Source organism: Temnothorax longispinosus, chromosome 2 (assembly GCF_030848805.1).
Source record: "Temnothorax longispinosus isolate EJ_2023e chromosome 2, Tlon_JGU_v1, whole genome shotgun sequence".
In the NCBI taxonomy this organism is placed as follows: domain Eukaryota; kingdom Metazoa; phylum Arthropoda; class Insecta; order Hymenoptera; family Formicidae; genus Temnothorax; species Temnothorax longispinosus.
Window position 1 is genome coordinate 7,147,331 of NC_092359.1, and position 17,496 is coordinate 7,164,826.

Below are 17,496 nucleotides of genomic sequence, written 5' to 3' on the forward strand. Positions count from 1 at the left end.
TGTTGATACCGAGGATTACGGGCCGAGTAAACTAAACATGGCCACCAAATCGGAATATGCGAAGATGCAACGCAGTAGACGTCTAAAAAACGGAAAGTCGGAGGGCGTTTTGGTTGCTTTTTCTTCCCTGACTTCTTTTTTTTTTTTCTAGATTCCTCGTGAGGTTCTACCCTCTCATCAACTCAATAACAACAACCCTGCCTCACTATACCCACTCCATCGACTAAATATTCCTCCCATAAACTATTCCACCACTTCCCCAACCATTTGTAATCTAACATCTCACATATGATCATAGAAGCTGCCTGTTATCATCATCGTACTAGATTATATTTACAACCTTCTTTCAATCGCCATTAGTCCTTTGTTGCTTTTGTATCGCCAACACCCACGCTATTGTCACTTAAACGCGAAACAAACTTAGGATGGACGGGGAGGAAAAAGGGCATATAAAGGGATATAATTAAATATCGAGTGTTGTAATTAAAAAGAGTATAGGTGGGTAACGGCGTGAGCCTATGAGAGCGGGTAAATCGGGTCAGAGAAAGAAGGCTGATTATCCGCCGGGGCCTTCCGAAAAGGAGGAGACCAAAAAGCTCCAAGAAGAGCACCCCCCGTGAACCCTACACCTCACACTTCCCCTCTAAGCCTTCTGGCGAACAGACGTTCATCCACCCAATGAAACGACAGCTGCCCCACGCCCCACGCACAGAAAGAATGCCACTAGCCCCCAATTTTCCACCTCACAACCGCACTCTTAGCTAAGACAACAATACTTTCATGCCAAAGGGAAAGACCAAAACGTGGCAACTTCGAAATATCCGCATCGTCCCTTTATGCCGAGCCAAGTAAGATTTACCGCCTCCTTGACATCACAGATCACCGCAGCTCCGTCTCTTCCAACCTCCAACGCAGAGAAGCATCCTCCTCACCAAACTGACTCCCAGTACTCCCACCTCACGCAAGCCGCATGACACCCTTGCGTGAAGGAAGGTCGTCTACATAGATTCAGTGAAACCTCTTTCCGTGTCCCGCACCTTGGACGTGAACCCACCTTGGGCTCCGGTTCCGTCTCGTCGTCAGGTGTTGGGCTTAGCCAGCGTGACAGCCTCCTTCACGGAGAGCTTCAAAGAGAGAACGGTCAAGGTGCACCCAGAGAGAAGTCTGACAGTTAAGGAAAGGGATCGAAGCACGGGAAGAACCCCCCCCCAAGGACGGATCGCTTTTGTTCGACCGCTCCGGACGCAGCGCGAGTCGCTCTTCTCTTCGGAAGAGGCTCTCGACGCTAGGAATGAAGACATTACTGTCCGCGAGTTATATACTCCGTCGACTGTTTCCAGCCTGGAAGAGCGGAGGCTCTTCGGTCCGCGAGGAGGACCGCCTGCGACGCCTCGCGCCGTCGAATTCGCTGATCGTGCAATTTCCATCCGTCACGATGGAATTTGCACCGCTTAGAGTCGACGTCGGCTTACGGCCGTCGTCAGTCGGGTTCTTGACCTAAGCGTAAGCGCGAGCGAGAGAGCGGCGAAATTTCGATCTCGGAATACTGACTGCTTGTCGAACGACGGAATCGCGATGAAAAAATCGGATTTGAAAAAAGCGACACTTTGCTGTCGTCAAAACGGAGAAAGAGGAAGAGAAAGTTAGGGATAGACCTTTAATCATTCACACATAAAGAATGGATAGACCTTTAATCATTCACACATAGAGAATAGATAAACCTTTAATCATTCACACATGAATACCATCGATATCATCTATAAAACTTCCAATAAACTTATAAACTATTCATTATCAGCATTAGAACGATATATATATAATTATTACTTCGCTAAATAGATAAATTATACGAAACCCGTGATCACAAGTATGTACATTCGAATCGAATACGTAGAGATTAAGAATAACGAGTTAAATTCGATGCGTTGACCATCCGGATGGATACGGGAGCGGTCACCGTGTCCGTCGGACTAGACCTCTGCGGATGATGAGAATAACTGACTTCCATGTCGATCTCGTCGAGCTCCTCCTCCTCTTCCTCGTGGGTATCCGACTCGTCCTCCTCTTCGCCCTCGCCCTCCTCCTCCTCCTCTTCCTCTTCCTCCCCCTCCGATCCTCTGAACTAGATTTTTCATGCGCCCGAGAGAAAGTTGTAATTAATATTGTATATTAAGTATCATTAATCCGTTTCAGTTCCGGTTTAGGCATTTCCTCATGTCGAACGTGTCAAATCTAGATATTCGCGAATCACAGAGCTGTGTGTGACCACAGAGCTGTGCCTAACAGTTTAATATTCCAAGTGTTTGATAGATGTGCGACAGATTAAACATAAGACTAAAAAACAAATAACACAAATTATATACAATATTAATTAATAAAAATATTTATAATATTACATATGTACAATATTGATAAATAGAAATATGAACTTAAACACAGCCATTCGTGCACGAATATCTAAATGCGATGCGTTCGATCTAGGAATGTAAGAATAATTGAAAGGTATTAATTGACACCGGATATGTCTCGGCAATGTGTCTCCACAATTTCGTTAAACAGTTCGAAATTTACTCTTAATTAGTAGACTACCATACCGATGACGATGACAGTGTCCAGTTTCCGACTGATGGTAAAGAAAGTGAGCACAACAGCATAGTAACCACATTAAGGGGATCCTGCAGTGGCAACTACTGTTGCTGCTCTTCTTGTCATTCTGCATCCGTATTTGCATTACTAAAATAAACTTTCGAATTTCGATGGATCTTTTTTGTACGCATTGAATCTTATTTCTACTTGCACGATATTATTCCTACATGTTTTCCCAAGGGAGGATGATAAACATTATGTATGTATCAACTGCAGAATTTTTGTTTTAAATAAATATTATCATCAGGTGACAGCGGTATGTGCCCAAATAAGTAATATTTTTAATTTTTTGGTGTTTTTGATATAAAATTGCGTTTGTTACCTTAGATTTTTGTGCGAACTTTAATTCTGTAAAAAATTTTTGCAATTCTATAAAGCGAATTAAAAGATCCATCTAAAAACGATAATGTCGGTAAAGCGTACGGCTGCAGGATCCCCTTAAAGACAAATGATGGCGCAGGCACTTAATTTCCCTCATCTGAGGGATTTAACCCCCCAAAAAAAAATGATGGCGCAATTTGACAGGATATGATTTTTATATTGCTATTTGTGAACCGTTTAAAATTTTAAATATACCTCATCTTTTTATCTATTTAATTTTTTACTATTCAAAACTTGCATCTCGAAATCACTTATCTCTCTCTATACAGGATTTTTATTTATTAAATCTTAAGAAGCTATTTCTATAAGATTACAAATTTCCAGAATTTGCAAGATAATTTAAGATCTTGATTATCATTCACAAACAAGATTTAGGAATCAATTCGTATTTTATATATTTATTCAAGTATTCTGATTTTTCTTTTGCTGCTTACTTACCAAACAAATGACATTATGCCAATTATGTGATCGTATAATGGTCAAAACTAAATAAAAAGGAAGACCTTAGCACTAATCTCTCTCGCTACACAACATATATCAATTTATCTTCTATTTATCATTCTGATTAAAAATTACGAGACACCTGCGTTAAACCGACAATCGGCAATCGACTCCAATTTGACAATCGACTCCGACAATCAAGATGCACCTTTACCAAATGACCAAAATGCACTTGCGAGAGGCGAGAAATAAGCTCGCGTATCTTTGACAGAAAATATCGAGAGGAATTAAGCGCGTCGATAACCATGAAACGGCCAAATAACCAAATAATACAGTTGCGCGATGGATACTAGTCGATGAGGTTTTAGGTTAGGTTAACTTACGTCGCTCACCGTCTTGCCGATCGGAATGTGCTCGTAGCCCTGCACCCGCACATGATCCCGCTGGAATAAACGCAGAGGAAATGTCAGACGCGTTACGGGCGAGAGCCGCGCTCGATCGTTCACGCACTTACCCAGGCCTGGTGCTCGGCTTCGAGAGCGGCGACCTCGCTCTCGTCGTCACAGGGTCTATCGGCGTTGAACCACAGCGGGTCGGTCGCCCGCGGCCGCAAGTCGGGCCACAACGGTCTGATCGACATCGCGAGCGAAATCCAAGATCCGAGGACGAATGAATCGCGGCGAGAAACCTTCCAGCGGATCCGCTCCCGTGTTTCGACACTTTCGACTGCGCTACGGAATTCGAACGCGAAACGCGACACGCGACTAACCTAGCGCGCATGCGCGGGCACGCCGCACGCTCGCGGTAAACGCGTCTTGCACTTTCCGTACTTTCTGCGCTCTTATCGAAATTCCGAACCCGCGAAAAAACGAATAATTATGAATTATGATATTAGAGTCGTGCAATCACAGATGCAATCGTATAACTCCGAACACGATGATTTGACGCGCTACGATGAACATCCGGTATTTGAGATACATTCATGATAATTCTTCATGTGCAAGATTCACCTTTGGACATTAATCGCGGGGCGATAGAAATATGATTTATGCGTTTTGAAATTACTTGCGATTCGAAATCTATCGTGGGACACGTGATTCATGAATGAAATCAGCTATGATTCTCCAATATTCTACATTCGCAGATGTAGCACGGACGCGCACCAAAATAATGTTTTATCGGCAGTGTCGGAAAATGAACGTGGCTACGTAGTACCAATTTCGAAAATGGATGTATGTACTGACGATAGTGTACAGGGGCTTTCGTCGCTTTCGACGGTCTCACGAAAAAGATCGGGATGGCCTCTCTCTCAGGCTTCTCTCTGATACATATATAAATAACATATAAAATAATATCTGTATATTATATCGCCGCCTTCGCCGTCGCAAGCGGACTGCCATCGCACGGTCAGTGCGTGTCTCACGTGTTCGTGCGGTTACTCACAAATCGAAAGCAGCTCTTGGTACGCGCGTTGCTCCGCGGCACTCCGCGCCTCCGCGCTCCGCGGCGACGGATGGTGGCAAGCTTCACGTGAAAGTCGCACAGTTCGCTAATGGACTCGAGAGAGTCGGGAGTGATTGTTTGATTGTGCTCGGACGACGTATGTACGAAGAGAAAGAACGAGACTGAGAAGTCGCGTTAACAAGAGTCTACACCTCATTCCGCCATCGTCGCTCGACCCGATTTCGGTGATCGTCGTTCACCGTGACATAACCTCCGCAAAGGTAAGCGAGACTTTCCGACGGTCCAGATGTATCCCTTGAAAAACTCCGCGTATTTTCCGCTTTCTATTTTTTCCGTTAAAAATAAAAAGTATTAGCGACTCGTTTCCCCCTCGTGCAACGTGCGGTCTTATCTTCGCGATTTAAATAATGTGTAGTAAGCGACGATTCCTCGCGACCCTTGCTGCGCGAAACCGTATCGCGTATCCTCAGACAAATTTCTCGCGTGCCGTTTATTTCGTCGAGTGTCAGTTTCCCCGCTGATCAATTTGCAGGAGAAGTGATGAATTACCAGGCCGTCTCCGCTCGGTCGCGCGTCCTTATCTCCCCTATTTCCTCTGACCGACGCGCTTCAGGGAGAGCGCCTTTGCCTCTACTCTCATCAGGGGTGTGCGTATCGCGTAAGTAAAGCGATTTCGGATAACCTTCCACTTCGGCTCGGCAAACGAAGCTTTCGACCAGTTCTCACATCCTGAAGATATCCATGGACGCTGAAGAAAAATTAGAAGAAAAATTTCTCCGGTGAAAATCCTCCGTATCCTTAAATTACGATCCTGAGGATTCTCGTGTACACCTAGAGCGTCGGCTATTAGTCTACAACTTTAACCCAACACTCTCTCTCTATCTAGCCGCAACGCAATTCAGAAAGAAGCGAGTAATCCTCCACGAATTACTCAATCGCAGCGGTCGGCCGTGAAACAGGTTTTCCCAACGCGGATGCATCATTATGATCATCACCGTCGAGTCTCTCTCTCCTCTCGACGTCTTTCCCCCGTCGCCGCATTTCCTCGTATCGCAGACGTAAAGTCGCTTCGCGCGGCGCAACATATGTTACGATCCTGCCAGAGAGACGGCTCCGGCTGACGGAGAAGAGAACGTTACCCTATAACGGGGGCGTTCGCTCTAATTTTTCGTCGTTACAGCGCATTTCGCCTAAATCGTGCGCGAGCGGAGGAGGAGAATACGGGGAGCGTTTCCCTTTCGCTCACCACGGCGACGGTGAAAGCGGATACCTGTCGCCGCGCCGCCGCCGCCGGGTCGGTCGCGGATAATCGCGCGTGCAACGCGAAATTCCGTAACGGATATTTATCTGCCGCCTCTGCTCCACACCCCACGACGACAAGCTAATTGATCGTGATTCACCGTCATTGATCCAATTGTGGCCAATATCGTCAACCCTCGGTCGGGAGAATTTACATTATCTGACGATATGCAGAATGGCGAATTGGCGAGGCAGCGCGAAGATCAATTTCAACGAGCACATGTTGCGTTTTTTATTCAAATACGCGCGCACGTCTTACATCACGATATTACGTAATTAATCCCACCGATGTTCGATCTCTTTTCCTCGAGATTATGGGGGTTCACGCCTAGGTCGTCTTCGAATAATATTAAGAATCTTATACGAATTTTTCGCAAAGTCGAATAAAGTCTGCTTTGGCTTTTCCTGGGAAACGAGAACTTACGATCAGATCTCAAGTTTCTGTCATAAAAGAAAAAATGTCCTAGCAACGAAATATCTGAAAACGAAAAAGTTTTCAAAGTCATTGTTGCTCCAGTCAGAAGTTTGGAGACGCGTTGCCCTTAGATTCCAATTTCTATATATTATTTTATTCCGTGCCGTGTAATTTTTGTACTATTTGAAAATCGGGATTGCAAAACGCCAAGTTTTTAGATAATATATTTAGATGGAGATAAGCCACGTGTATTACAAAAGTACTCGGCAGTTGCAAAACCGCATATGTTGAGAATTTAGTTCTTACTGTTCTTAGCAGAATGGATGCCATTAAAGGAACACGCGTAGAAATGTTCGCTGTAATGAGACCTGATATAGCTTCACACGCATGCCTGCATGCACGATATATTATGTACGATTTTAATGTAACGAAACTTCTCAGCAACAGAATTCTTACATATAGTATATGTCGGGTTCTCCGCACTTCCTTTCACCTGCAAGGTCTTTGACTGATTGATATTTCCCGTTAAGGTATACTCAATGATTTTTACGTTTTAAATAATTATAAACGTTTAAAGGTGAGGTGCTTTTCGTTAATTGAGTTTCAGAGACGTAAACAACTAATACATTATAGAAATATTCTTTATCTAATTTCTAGTATATCTTCTTTATTAATTTTGAATTAACTTTAACTCTGAATTTTATTTATAAAGATATTTTATGTCGATTTCTTATAAAAAGGAAAGAAACTTCACATCTAAGTCAAAGAACACGTAATCAGTCCATTTAAAAAATTTGAGTTTATTGCAATGAGATTCTATGCCACATTGCCGCGACGCAGCAATTTCTGGTACTTTCATATTACTTTCACAGTTGGATCTCTCACGAGAATTTATCCGGTCCATTAACTCGAACGTCACGATCTCATCGTGCGAACAATTTGCGCTAACTGATCGATAAGATTAGAATTCTTGCCTTGCTTCCGGCGATATTATAATGCCCATTTTCCTTCAGGATTTTCCGGTATTTCGATATAAGAAATTCCCTGCAGCACGACAGATTGTCGGTCGCGTATTGACGTCATTTTGTCATGAAATCACCAATGGTATTCTCGTACAAAATTTTATCTCGAGTATCTCCATATTCGATAACTATAGAACAATAAAGCTCAAAGATTCGATTTTCGACTTCAGCTCCAAATTTTTTCTTTTAATTATATAAGTTTTAGCCAAAGTTTGAAAGTTGAGTTCCAGTCGGAAATTTTTCTCTTTTATTCGTCTTTGAACAATTTGCAATCGATTTTAACGAAAACATCGGAGGAGGTCGTCATTCGCCAAGTTTCCAATTTCCAATATTAAATATCCCTGCAATTAACTCCGAAATTATAAATCTATTAAAAAAAATAGTATAGTTTGAAATTAAATAAAAACTCGCGTTTTATCTCGCGTTTTAGTTTTTTATACTCTTAAAATTACATTCTCGAAAATCTTTATTTTCTATCATGTATAACTTGAAAATATTAGTTTTTTTTTACATTTTTAAAGTTCGCAATAAGTTGATAAAATCTGTAGGTATTAAAAGGTGTCTTTAAAATATAATATTTCGTATACGACTGAATATCGTAGTCGATTACCGCCTTAAGTGACTATGTCAATTTAAATTCTTGCAAATGGGAAATCGAATTTAAGTAAATTCAGAGAATTCCAAAAAATGCATACTCTTGAGATTACACATACAAACCTAAAACGTACTACGTATCTATTCTAATTGCTCACGCTTTGTTCGGAAACATATTCTAATTGCTGACTTTGTTCGCAAACATATTTTTACCGAAACACAAAGACTTTATCGTTGTTACTTTTTCCTGCTGTGTCTTCCGGATCGGCAGAACATCCTGTGTTTTTTTTCCCCAATTGTTTCTCGTAATCATGGGTTTTAATCGCGGTTTCTGCGGTTGAATTGCTGCTAGATAAGTAATGATGAGTCGTTTTCATCAACCGAAACGTTCTGTTTTTGACGTAACGGCTACTTCGTTTACAGCTTCGCTTTTTAATTGAGCCCTCGGGTTTCATTACGAGACGTTTAGCGAGATGTCCCACGAGAGTTGAGCAATCGTAACTACTCGAAAACTATCGATAGCATGATCCTACAGTCCTACATACATCCGACATGTGTTATGCAATCTTAGACCGAGATAGCTGCGGCGCTACCTGGATGAGATAGCCGGCGGAAAAATTAATGATACGAGGAGAGCACTGCTCGTAACGATAGCAAGTCGATATTCAAGTCCTCGTACGTTCCATCGCCGTGTTTCATTCCGTTGAAAAAATTGGAACAATAGTGCTTGTACGAGCCGGGTAACACGCGTCCAGTGAATGCGCATTTAAACGCGTTCACCGAGGTATCTTTATCTGTTGCTTATTTTTTCCACGACAAACGGGCACAATGCGACACAAACGTCGGCTTGGCTGTTCTTCGGACGAAGTCTCGATCTTGTTGCTACACGCGTGCAACATTGACCCTTATAAATGTGTTTACGACGGCGGAAACGCAGGTGACGTTACACGGATTATTGTTAGATTACTATTAATTATAGATTATTAGATTACTCGCTCAAAATTTTTTTGCGATTTATCGTCTTTCTCGATTATCATTTATTTTTCATTCTTTATCGGCGCACTTTAACGTTGTAATTCGAGCTCACAGTCGCTGGTTTGTTTATAAATACACAGCATTGCAGTGATTCTTTTGAACACGTATCGTGCGGAGTCGATCGATAAGATCCCGGAGCATCGAGATATGTGTCATATACGCTTGTTATCGATTTTGCTGTAGTTCTAGAGTAATATTTATTAATATATCTTTATTTATCTTTATTTATTTATTATTTATTTAACATCATAATTCGCTGTATTGCCACTGTTATCGACTTTCTTCGTTCGACGTCCATCGACATTTTTTGTTATGACATTTATCTTCGCTCGGTTTTTCAAAATTTTAGATTTTTATTCTGTCTTTAATATGCCTCCTCAGAACTCGCGAATGTTAATTTTAATTTAATGGCAGATTGGTGCGTTTCTTTTAAAAAATATCCGATGTATTCAAGTAAAGTCTATTTGAATATGAAATATGATTTTGCTATCTACGGTTTTGCTATCTACATTCTCTTATAAGCTTATGTTAACTTCGAGAACTTTATCTCACATTAAGACAAGATTTAAAATAAGAATTAAGATTGCGAACTCTATATATTAATTTTCCTTTAGTATAAACGGTAGTAAAGTGGAGAAATTTCTTATCTCAACAGTATATAAATACACGTTTTGCGATATGCGATGGACACATTTTTGCAAAACATGCTTGAATTTAATCGCTTTAAATTAGGCGCGTTCGAAAAAATAACATGAACAATTTTTATTTCTTACATTGTTATATTCTTCTTGTCGTATAGGCATTGTGCAAATTTATAATTTCTTTTGGAGCAAAGAGAATAAACAAAGTATTCATTTTTACTTTAAGTTTTAATCGAAGAACGGCTGTTTTATCCGGATAATAATAGACAACTCAGGATGTGTTGCAGATGTATAAAAATAAAAAGCAAACCTGTAAAGATATTGAATTTCAAACGCTAAGGAAAAAAAAACTTATTTTATAAAAGATATTTATAACTAAATCAATTCGAATCTATCATTGGTCTTCGAAAAACATTTTTTATCGTTTTTCTCCTGATTATTTGTACTTTATTATGCATAACAAAATTTGTGTAAGTCATTGAAGGAATAATAATATAGTAATACTGCCCTTGAAATATAATTTCAAGTAACTTTTAAGCTGCTATAATTTCGATTAATTGCAGCTCTTCAAATGATTGCTTAAGCTCTTTTATGTTGTTTTCGACTTCAACCCATTCGAGATTCTTTTAGCATCGCATTACAGAAAACTTTAACGCCTGCACTTTAAGCGAGATAATATTTCAATATTAAATCATGCGCGCGTAATCGCACGTCTCAGAGTACGTGGATTAAATTCTGTCGTTATATCGCAATTTCAGGCGTATCATCACGCAAGTCGCGTATCGCACATCGATTTCTTTATCGCAATTCAACAAAAATTTGTGCGTTTCGATGTAATGTTATTTGAATCATTGAAATAATCAATTCTTTTAGTGTAAACTCTTGAAAAAAAATTCTGTACTTTTTTAGTTATCTTGTTAGAACTGTAACAACGTGTGTAAATCTCGGAAAATTTTTATAAATCGTATATTTTTTCTCTTACATGAATCAATCACTGATATCATGCTACATATGGGAATGAAATAATTACTTAAATAGAGTTCTACATGGAGAATGAGAAATCAACTCATACAAAACAAACGAGTTTTTATATATCTTTAAAAAAAGAGATTGATTTTGAAATTTTTGAGGTCTCCGTCGTGCTTCCGTCCACTATGATACTGAAAGATGATACAGAAATTATTACTATTATAATATACATGTCTCTCGAATGTGTACAACAGTTCAGGGAACGCCGAATTAAGAAGCCTTCCTTATTCCAGGTGTCTCACGACCACCATATGAACAGTACGGAAAACGCGTCCCATGGTATGCACATGGCTCATCATAGTATGGACCATGGAAGCATGAATCATGGCAGTATGGATCATGGGAGTATGAACCACGGAAGCATGGACCATGGAGGCATGGACCACGGCAGCATGGGCCACGGTAGCATGGTCCACGGTGTCGAGGCCTCGACGGACGATGCATGCAGCGGGATGAGCATGCACGGTATGTCGGTACGTATGATCCGCTCGTTCAAAACACGGCGCCGTTAACGCACAATCTGCTCTACGTGATTTTCAGATGACATTCCACACCGGATTCTGTGAGTTAGTGCTATTCGAAAATTGGAAGATCGCGACGATAGGCGGTCTCATCGGCTCGATGATTGGTATCGCTATCATGGCCGCGCTCTACGAGGGCTTAAAATATTACCGGGAGTATCTGTTCTGGAAGACGTACAATGCCCTGCAATACAGGAGCGTCACGGTGCCCAGTGAGAAGAATGTAGTGGCCGAGGATAACCGGGTCGTTCAGTAAGCTCTCTAATTCTTCCGATGAGTGATCCTGCGAAAACCATTGCTTCTCGTTGTTTTTGCTCGCATAAGATTATTCATTGATATCATTTTATTATGTGAATAATCTGTGAGGAATTCCGAAGAGTGGTAGAGATTTTGATATTTTAATTTAAGAGACATCATACGAGCGTATTATAATGAATATGTTCCAAAAACCAAGAAGCAATATTTTTTGCAGGATCAAGTATATAAATGACATGCGTAGCTTATATTGTAAATCTAATCGTTGAATCGCTTTTTTAGTATGGTTGGCGAAGTAATTCACAAACAACCGTAAGTAAATCTTACGAAACACTGAGATTTTCTTTCAGAATTATGCTTTGTCTATTAATGATAGCGTTATTAATTAACATGATCCAGCTTGTAAATAGCAGCAATTGTTTATCAGTGTTTCGTTAAGTAATTCTGATATTATTAAAATGCATGCGTGATATATCCTCTTATGCTCTTTTAGGCATAATTAAAAAATACTATTTGTCGAAGATATTTTCAACATAATTGCCTTATTATAAATTTTATACGCTTGGTGTTATGTATTCCTTTATTTTAACAACTAGGGTTAACAACTAGGTTCTATGTGTGTGTGCGTATTCATATATTAAATTTATTACAAATAAATTCTAGTGCATGTAATAAATATTTATTAAACAACTCAATCCTTAATTGATTCAAAATGACCCTATTCTTTAATTAAATAACAAAAAAGTACCTAATTATTAATAAAATTGAGTCATTTAGAAAAAAAGTTTGTTATCCGTTATATATTATTGGAAATTATATGATTCACCAAATATATATGTCAATATATGAATACATGATCTATATTAATTAATAATTTTAATATAATAATTTTAATATTACAATAATATAAATAAACTGCATGAAAAGTATCCGTTTTTCGCTTGGTATTTGATACTAATGTGGTTTTATGTGGTATGCTACAAATAAATGATTTAAGTGAATTTGGACATAATGAGCTGTATTAATCTGTGCAGGCCAACTATGATGTCCTGGATGCATTTGTTTCAAACGTTTCTACACATCATACAGATCGTCCTGTCTTACTTTTTGATGCTAATCTTCATGACTTACAATGTCTGGCTGTGCTGCGCCGTGGTATTTGGTGCCGCCGTCGGTTACTTTCTATTCGGCTGGAAGAAGTCAGTGATCGTAGACGTTACGGAACATTGTCATTAGCATTTAGTAAATTGCCCTAATTTACTCTTCCCAAATCGTACTTGCGCGAAAGTGCGCGCGCGACTGCATTCTAGCGAAAATTCGAAAACTGAGAAGACGCAGATTAAAACCGCGATATTGTCTTCGGCGTTTCAAGAAAGGACGTATAGGGAACTATGTTCTCTAAATTCATGACACACAGTGAATATATAAATACAGCAGGACACGCAACAAAAAGGAGAAAACTATTTATTCTAGTTTCATAATTTAGCTGTTAATATCTTACATATAATTCCTGATTTTTATCTTAAAAGGTAAGCCAATTACCCTTAAGTTACTTTTTATCATACATTCTAAATAATTTTATTACTCTACAATTTATAAACTCTACACATAGATAAAGGAGATTTTGTTGAAAAGATTATAGGGTGATTCGCTTCTGTGTCATGAAATAATACAACTTCATAAGGAACCATTGGGAGCTTGAATCTTAGACGTGTATAAAGTGGTAAATTGTAAATATTATTAAGATATTCGTATAAGAATATACTGTCCAATGTACACACTTTTTCCCATTTTTATACTTATACTATCCGTTTCTATTGTTATTCTTTTATAAAAATATTCGTTGTATATCAGGTATGCAATATTTGGGAAAGAGTGTGCTACACTATTTTAAATAATTGTAAAAACATTGCAATACGTTCACGTATTATTACATGTTAACGTATTATCACGTTAACATGTAAATTACATGTAAAATATCATGAAATATAGCTTCAAATGCGAAAAAAAGGAAGAAAGTTTAAAAAGATGAGAATTATAATTCCTTTTTCACTTTTTAATTCCCGTGTTATAAACTCTTGTTTTATTGTTATTACTTATTATACTCATTTCTTAGTTTACATTTAAATTTTTTCATAAAACCTCAGACGTAAGTAGTAATAGAGGAAATTTTTTTATGAAGAAAGGGATATATTAATCGATTTACAAGAATATGACGTTTTTTAAACAAGCACAGTGTAAGTTTATTTTTTTCTTGCAAAATCGACTCCTAGAATTATAAAATCTTAAGGCATACACACATATATATGTATATATATATTTTTTACATAGGTCATGTACATACGAGAAATGGCCCTGTTTACTAAATATGTAAAAATAATAAATAACAATCGATACGCGCGCTTTTCACAAATAAGACTTTTATATATATGCAGCAGTGTATCCCTTTAAAAATAATTCATAGATTTCGTATAGAGATTTGGTGTACGAATGCCTGGATTCACGATAATTATGAGGTGGTCATCACCTTGATATGATCAGTTTTATGCGCTTAACATCTTAACCATTATTATTCTATTATTATAAATTTATATATTCCACATATAGCCATATATAAAAAGCACCAGCATGCACATCTCATACGCAATTAATCCGAATCGTGTCATTGGGAAATCATTACATACTTTTTCTTTGTACTCTGTATGAGGCATTTCTAAAGAATCAAGTACCATTTTGAATGAGATACGCGGGGGTTGTAGGAACGCATCATATGCATCAGCGATCGTACAAAAAGCTTCACTTTCATAATATTAAGTTTATAGAAAAATCGTTAGACATTGAATGCAGAATGTTCAAAGAGCAGGTATATGCTGCATTTTGTACAAACATCAAATTCGCATATAAATACTGGGTATTTATAGCAAGATCTCGCTTAAATAAAAGTCGCGTCGCTTTACTGCTCTCAGATGTATGTCGCGAGAATAAGGCAAATTTAGATTACAAAGCTAAAATTACAATTTATGCCTATCTCTTATGTAATAAATTAATCCATAATTATTCTTATTCTTATTTATTATTATCATCATTATTATTTTATCACAAGCCAATGGTGTATGAAACACTTAAAATACTGTCAGTAGCTTAAGAGCTGCACAAAGCGTTGATAGAATAAGGACGTTTAATCTGATCTTATGATTATATCTTAAGGTTGTATTCTGGAAAGATCAATCACAATATATTATTTGTCTTATATACTCGGTGGCTCGAGTATTTCGTTAAAATTCATAATAAAGAGAATATAAACCAGTCGGTAAATAAATCGCTCGTTTACTGCTAATGATATCCTATGCGGTTCATACATTCTTTGGAAATCTTAACTGGTCTTAAGTAAAAAAATTTGAAATATAATATATTCCATTTACACACAACCGATGCAATTCCAATGTCAACAAAGAAAGTTCACCGTATAATGAAGAGAGTATTGTAGACAGGCAAGAGATTCTCTTCAAATTACTTTGTTAGACCTAGAAACAAAGTATGCCAAGAGTAAAGAAACCGATATCTTAAATGTAATTCGTAAAAATGTCTATCTCTGAAACTGAAACCGAAAAGAAATTGCGAAAAGAGATTATAGTTAATCGAAACTTTCTATTATATAGCGAGCAGCCATTCAGATTTTCTACGGAGTATAAAAGAATTGTGCATCTTACTGTAAATATGCAAAAAAAAATAAGACACAGGCCAAACAAAGAAAAATAATCTCTTACAGTTGTATTGTGTAATGTAGTGTATCCTTATAGATCCTAAATAGAGTAAGCACCGTTTCTATAAACTCAATAGTGCGACGTTGTGTATATCCCTTCCAAATATAAAGAAAACTTTTAATCGATTGTTCCAGAAATATCGGCTTGCATCACATAAAGACCGTGCGTAGCGTCTATCTTCTTACCACCCGTTTCAATTATCTGGTCACAAATGTGGATCTTGAGAAAAATGTATCATGCATTATTACATCGCGCAACGTAAAAGGAAAATTGTGAAAATTACAAGCTGTGACAACCTACTCGGTGCCGGAAATAGGCATGCAGCAGCTCGTACGATGCTGGGACTGCTGTTTAGAGAGATCGACAGTGTCTTCCACTAAAGGCCGCTCTAATCTAGCTTCGAGTCGCGCCCATGCGTCAACCGCTGCCCCAAAAGCTGCCTCGACATTAGTGGCGTCTTTCGCCGAAGTTTCAACTAGCGGAGGATTACCGTTCTCTGAACACCAAGCTTGAGCCTCTTCCGTATAAACTTGTCTCTCGGATTCAGGAACATCCACCTGCAAGGAAAGGGACGCGTCTTACAACACACACGATATAAGATTACTCGACAATAATCTTGCATATGTTAATCCTGATGAGCCTACCTTATTGCCGACAACAATAAATGGAAAAGTGGAGCCTTCCTGAACGTCCGCGTACTTAAGAAATTCAGATCGCCATAACGCAAGATTTTTGAAACTCGTCCTATCGTCTACCGCGTAAGTGAGCAGGCAAATGTCCGAGCCTCTGTAAAACGGCGTCCTGAGAGTCTTGAACCTCTCCTGCCCGGCTGTGTCCCATATTTGCAGCGTGTACGCCTCGCCGTTGATCTCGATATCCTTATTCAGAAACTCCACCCCGATGGTATGGAAACTGTGCTCGTCGAAGTGATTCGACACGAATCTGTTCATAAGGCAGGATTTCCCGACACCGCCGTCACCAAGGATCACCACTTTCAGGAGGGTAGACCTTTGCGAATTTCGATTTTGAAGATTACCACCGCTCCTGCTCGTACTCACCGACGTTGAATTGTTCACCGACATCTTCCAATTTTAGAGGGAGGCTTGTCAGCTTACCTATCTATCCTCTCTGCGGTATTTTAATTATCTACCAGCTACCTCAACACGCGCAAAATTATCTTGGCACGAAAACGGAGCTTCGTTCGACGGCTATTCTCAACAAATAAGCAAGGGTGCACTCAACAAACATTCATTCAAGCTCAGTCGAACCTTGTACTCTTGTAGCTTCGCTGAATCAGCTGATCTGGAAACGGGGACGGGGACCTCGGTTTCGGAAAGGCTTCAGTTTCTCATTCTCGGTGCTCGCCGAATTACGTATCGAAACATAATCCGCCTCCTCGCGCGTTATCCGTGAGATTTCTCCCTCCTCTCCGCTCTTCCTATCTCTCTCTCTCTCTCTCTCGCTCACATTAAGCAGCTACTAGCGCATGAGATCGGACTACCTTGACGTCTTTATTCTCTCGTGATTCCGCTGCATAACCTCGCGGTTACGCGGCTCGGTCGGCGCGAATCTCTCGTCGACCGCTCGAATTTCGATGCCTCGGCGAGCGGAGGGTCGTCCGGCGCGGGACCAGCTCGCCCGTCCACCCTCGTCTCCGCCGATTTTAATTCAACTGTCGCGCTCGCGGCACGGACGAGGATGAGGTCCTTTTGTCCTTTGTTGTCGCGACACTCTCGCGGGGCCGGGGTCGGGGGCAGCGCTCGGCGCTCAGTCACTCTCGTCAGCAGGTCCAGCGCATTCCCGCGAATCTCCAACAATCTCCAACGGCGTCCTGGATCGCGCGCATCGATTTCCGGCGGTTTCAGCACCACTCGATCGACGAACACCTACGGTCCTCGATCATTTTCGGCCGGGCGGGCGCTCGCCTCGACACATCGGCCACATTGCACTTGCAGACGACAAGAAGAAACGCCCGTCTCAGTCTCACCA

General features: G+C 39.7%; 3 protein-coding genes across 11 annotated transcripts in view; 1 reads left to right on the forward strand and 2 right to left on the reverse strand.

Annotated features, from left to right (window-relative positions):
* Positions 1 to 13,784, forward strand: part of Ctr1a (Copper transporter 1A) — a 55,742-nt gene extending 41,958 nt beyond the window's left edge. Inside the window, exons 1-5 of one of the 3 annotated variants that reach the window (XM_071770017.1) lie at positions 4,941 to 5,192; positions 11,201 to 11,440; positions 11,508 to 11,740; positions 12,026 to 12,055; positions 12,778 to 13,784. In XM_071770017.1, coding sequence (XP_071626118.1) covers positions 11,219 to 11,440; positions 11,508 to 11,740; positions 12,026 to 12,055; positions 12,778 to 12,979 — 687 coding nt within the window. In that variant the 5' untranslated portion in view covers positions 4,941 to 5,192; positions 11,201 to 11,218 and the 3' untranslated portion in view covers positions 12,980 to 13,784. Of the gene's footprint in view, positions 1 to 4,935; positions 5,193 to 11,200; positions 11,441 to 11,507; positions 11,741 to 12,025; positions 12,056 to 12,777 lie in introns of those variants that run through there. The other 2 variants (XM_071770018.1, XM_071770019.1) reach the window with 2 other exon arrangements.
* On the reverse strand, positions 1,675 to 4,239 carry LOC139808245 (uncharacterized). Of its 2 annotated transcripts, none has more exons than XM_071770029.1 (3): positions 3,983 to 4,239; positions 3,861 to 3,911; positions 1,675 to 2,122 (listed from the first exon to the last, which is right to left on the reverse strand). In XM_071770029.1, exons 1-3 carry the CDS (start codon positions 4,106 to 4,108, stop codon positions 1,898 to 1,900), a joined length of 402 nt encoding a protein of 133 aa, XP_071626130.1. In that variant the 5' UTR covers positions 4,109 to 4,239; the 3' UTR covers positions 1,675 to 1,897. The 2 variants fall into 2 exon arrangements, with proteins under 2 accessions (XP_071626130.1, XP_071626129.1); XM_071770028.1 differs by having other exon boundaries at positions 3,852 to 3,911; positions 3,983 to 4,232.
* A 177-nt stretch (positions 13,785 to 13,961) lies between the features above and the next one.
* Rab9 (RAS oncogene family member Rab9) lies at positions 13,962 to 17,479 on the reverse strand. 6 transcript variants are annotated; one of them, XR_011730813.1, is made up of 4 exons: positions 16,152 to 17,474; positions 15,808 to 16,064; positions 15,511 to 15,726; positions 13,962 to 15,267 (listed from the first exon to the last, which is right to left on the reverse strand). XR_011730813.1 is itself a non-coding variant. In XM_071770012.1 (4 exons), exons 2-4 carry the CDS (start codon positions 16,587 to 16,589, stop codon positions 15,705 to 15,707), a joined length of 717 nt encoding a protein of 238 aa, XP_071626113.1. In that variant the 5' UTR covers positions 16,776 to 17,476; the 3' UTR covers positions 13,962 to 15,704. The 6 variants fall into 6 exon arrangements, 5 of the variants coding, with proteins under 5 accessions (XP_071626113.1, XP_071626115.1, XP_071626117.1 ...); XM_071770012.1 differs by having other exon boundaries at positions 13,962 to 15,726; positions 16,152 to 16,589; positions 16,776 to 17,476; XM_071770014.1 differs by lacking the exon at positions 15,511 to 15,726 and having other exon boundaries at positions 16,152 to 17,479.
* Between the last annotated feature and the right edge of the window lie 17 nt (positions 17,480 to 17,496).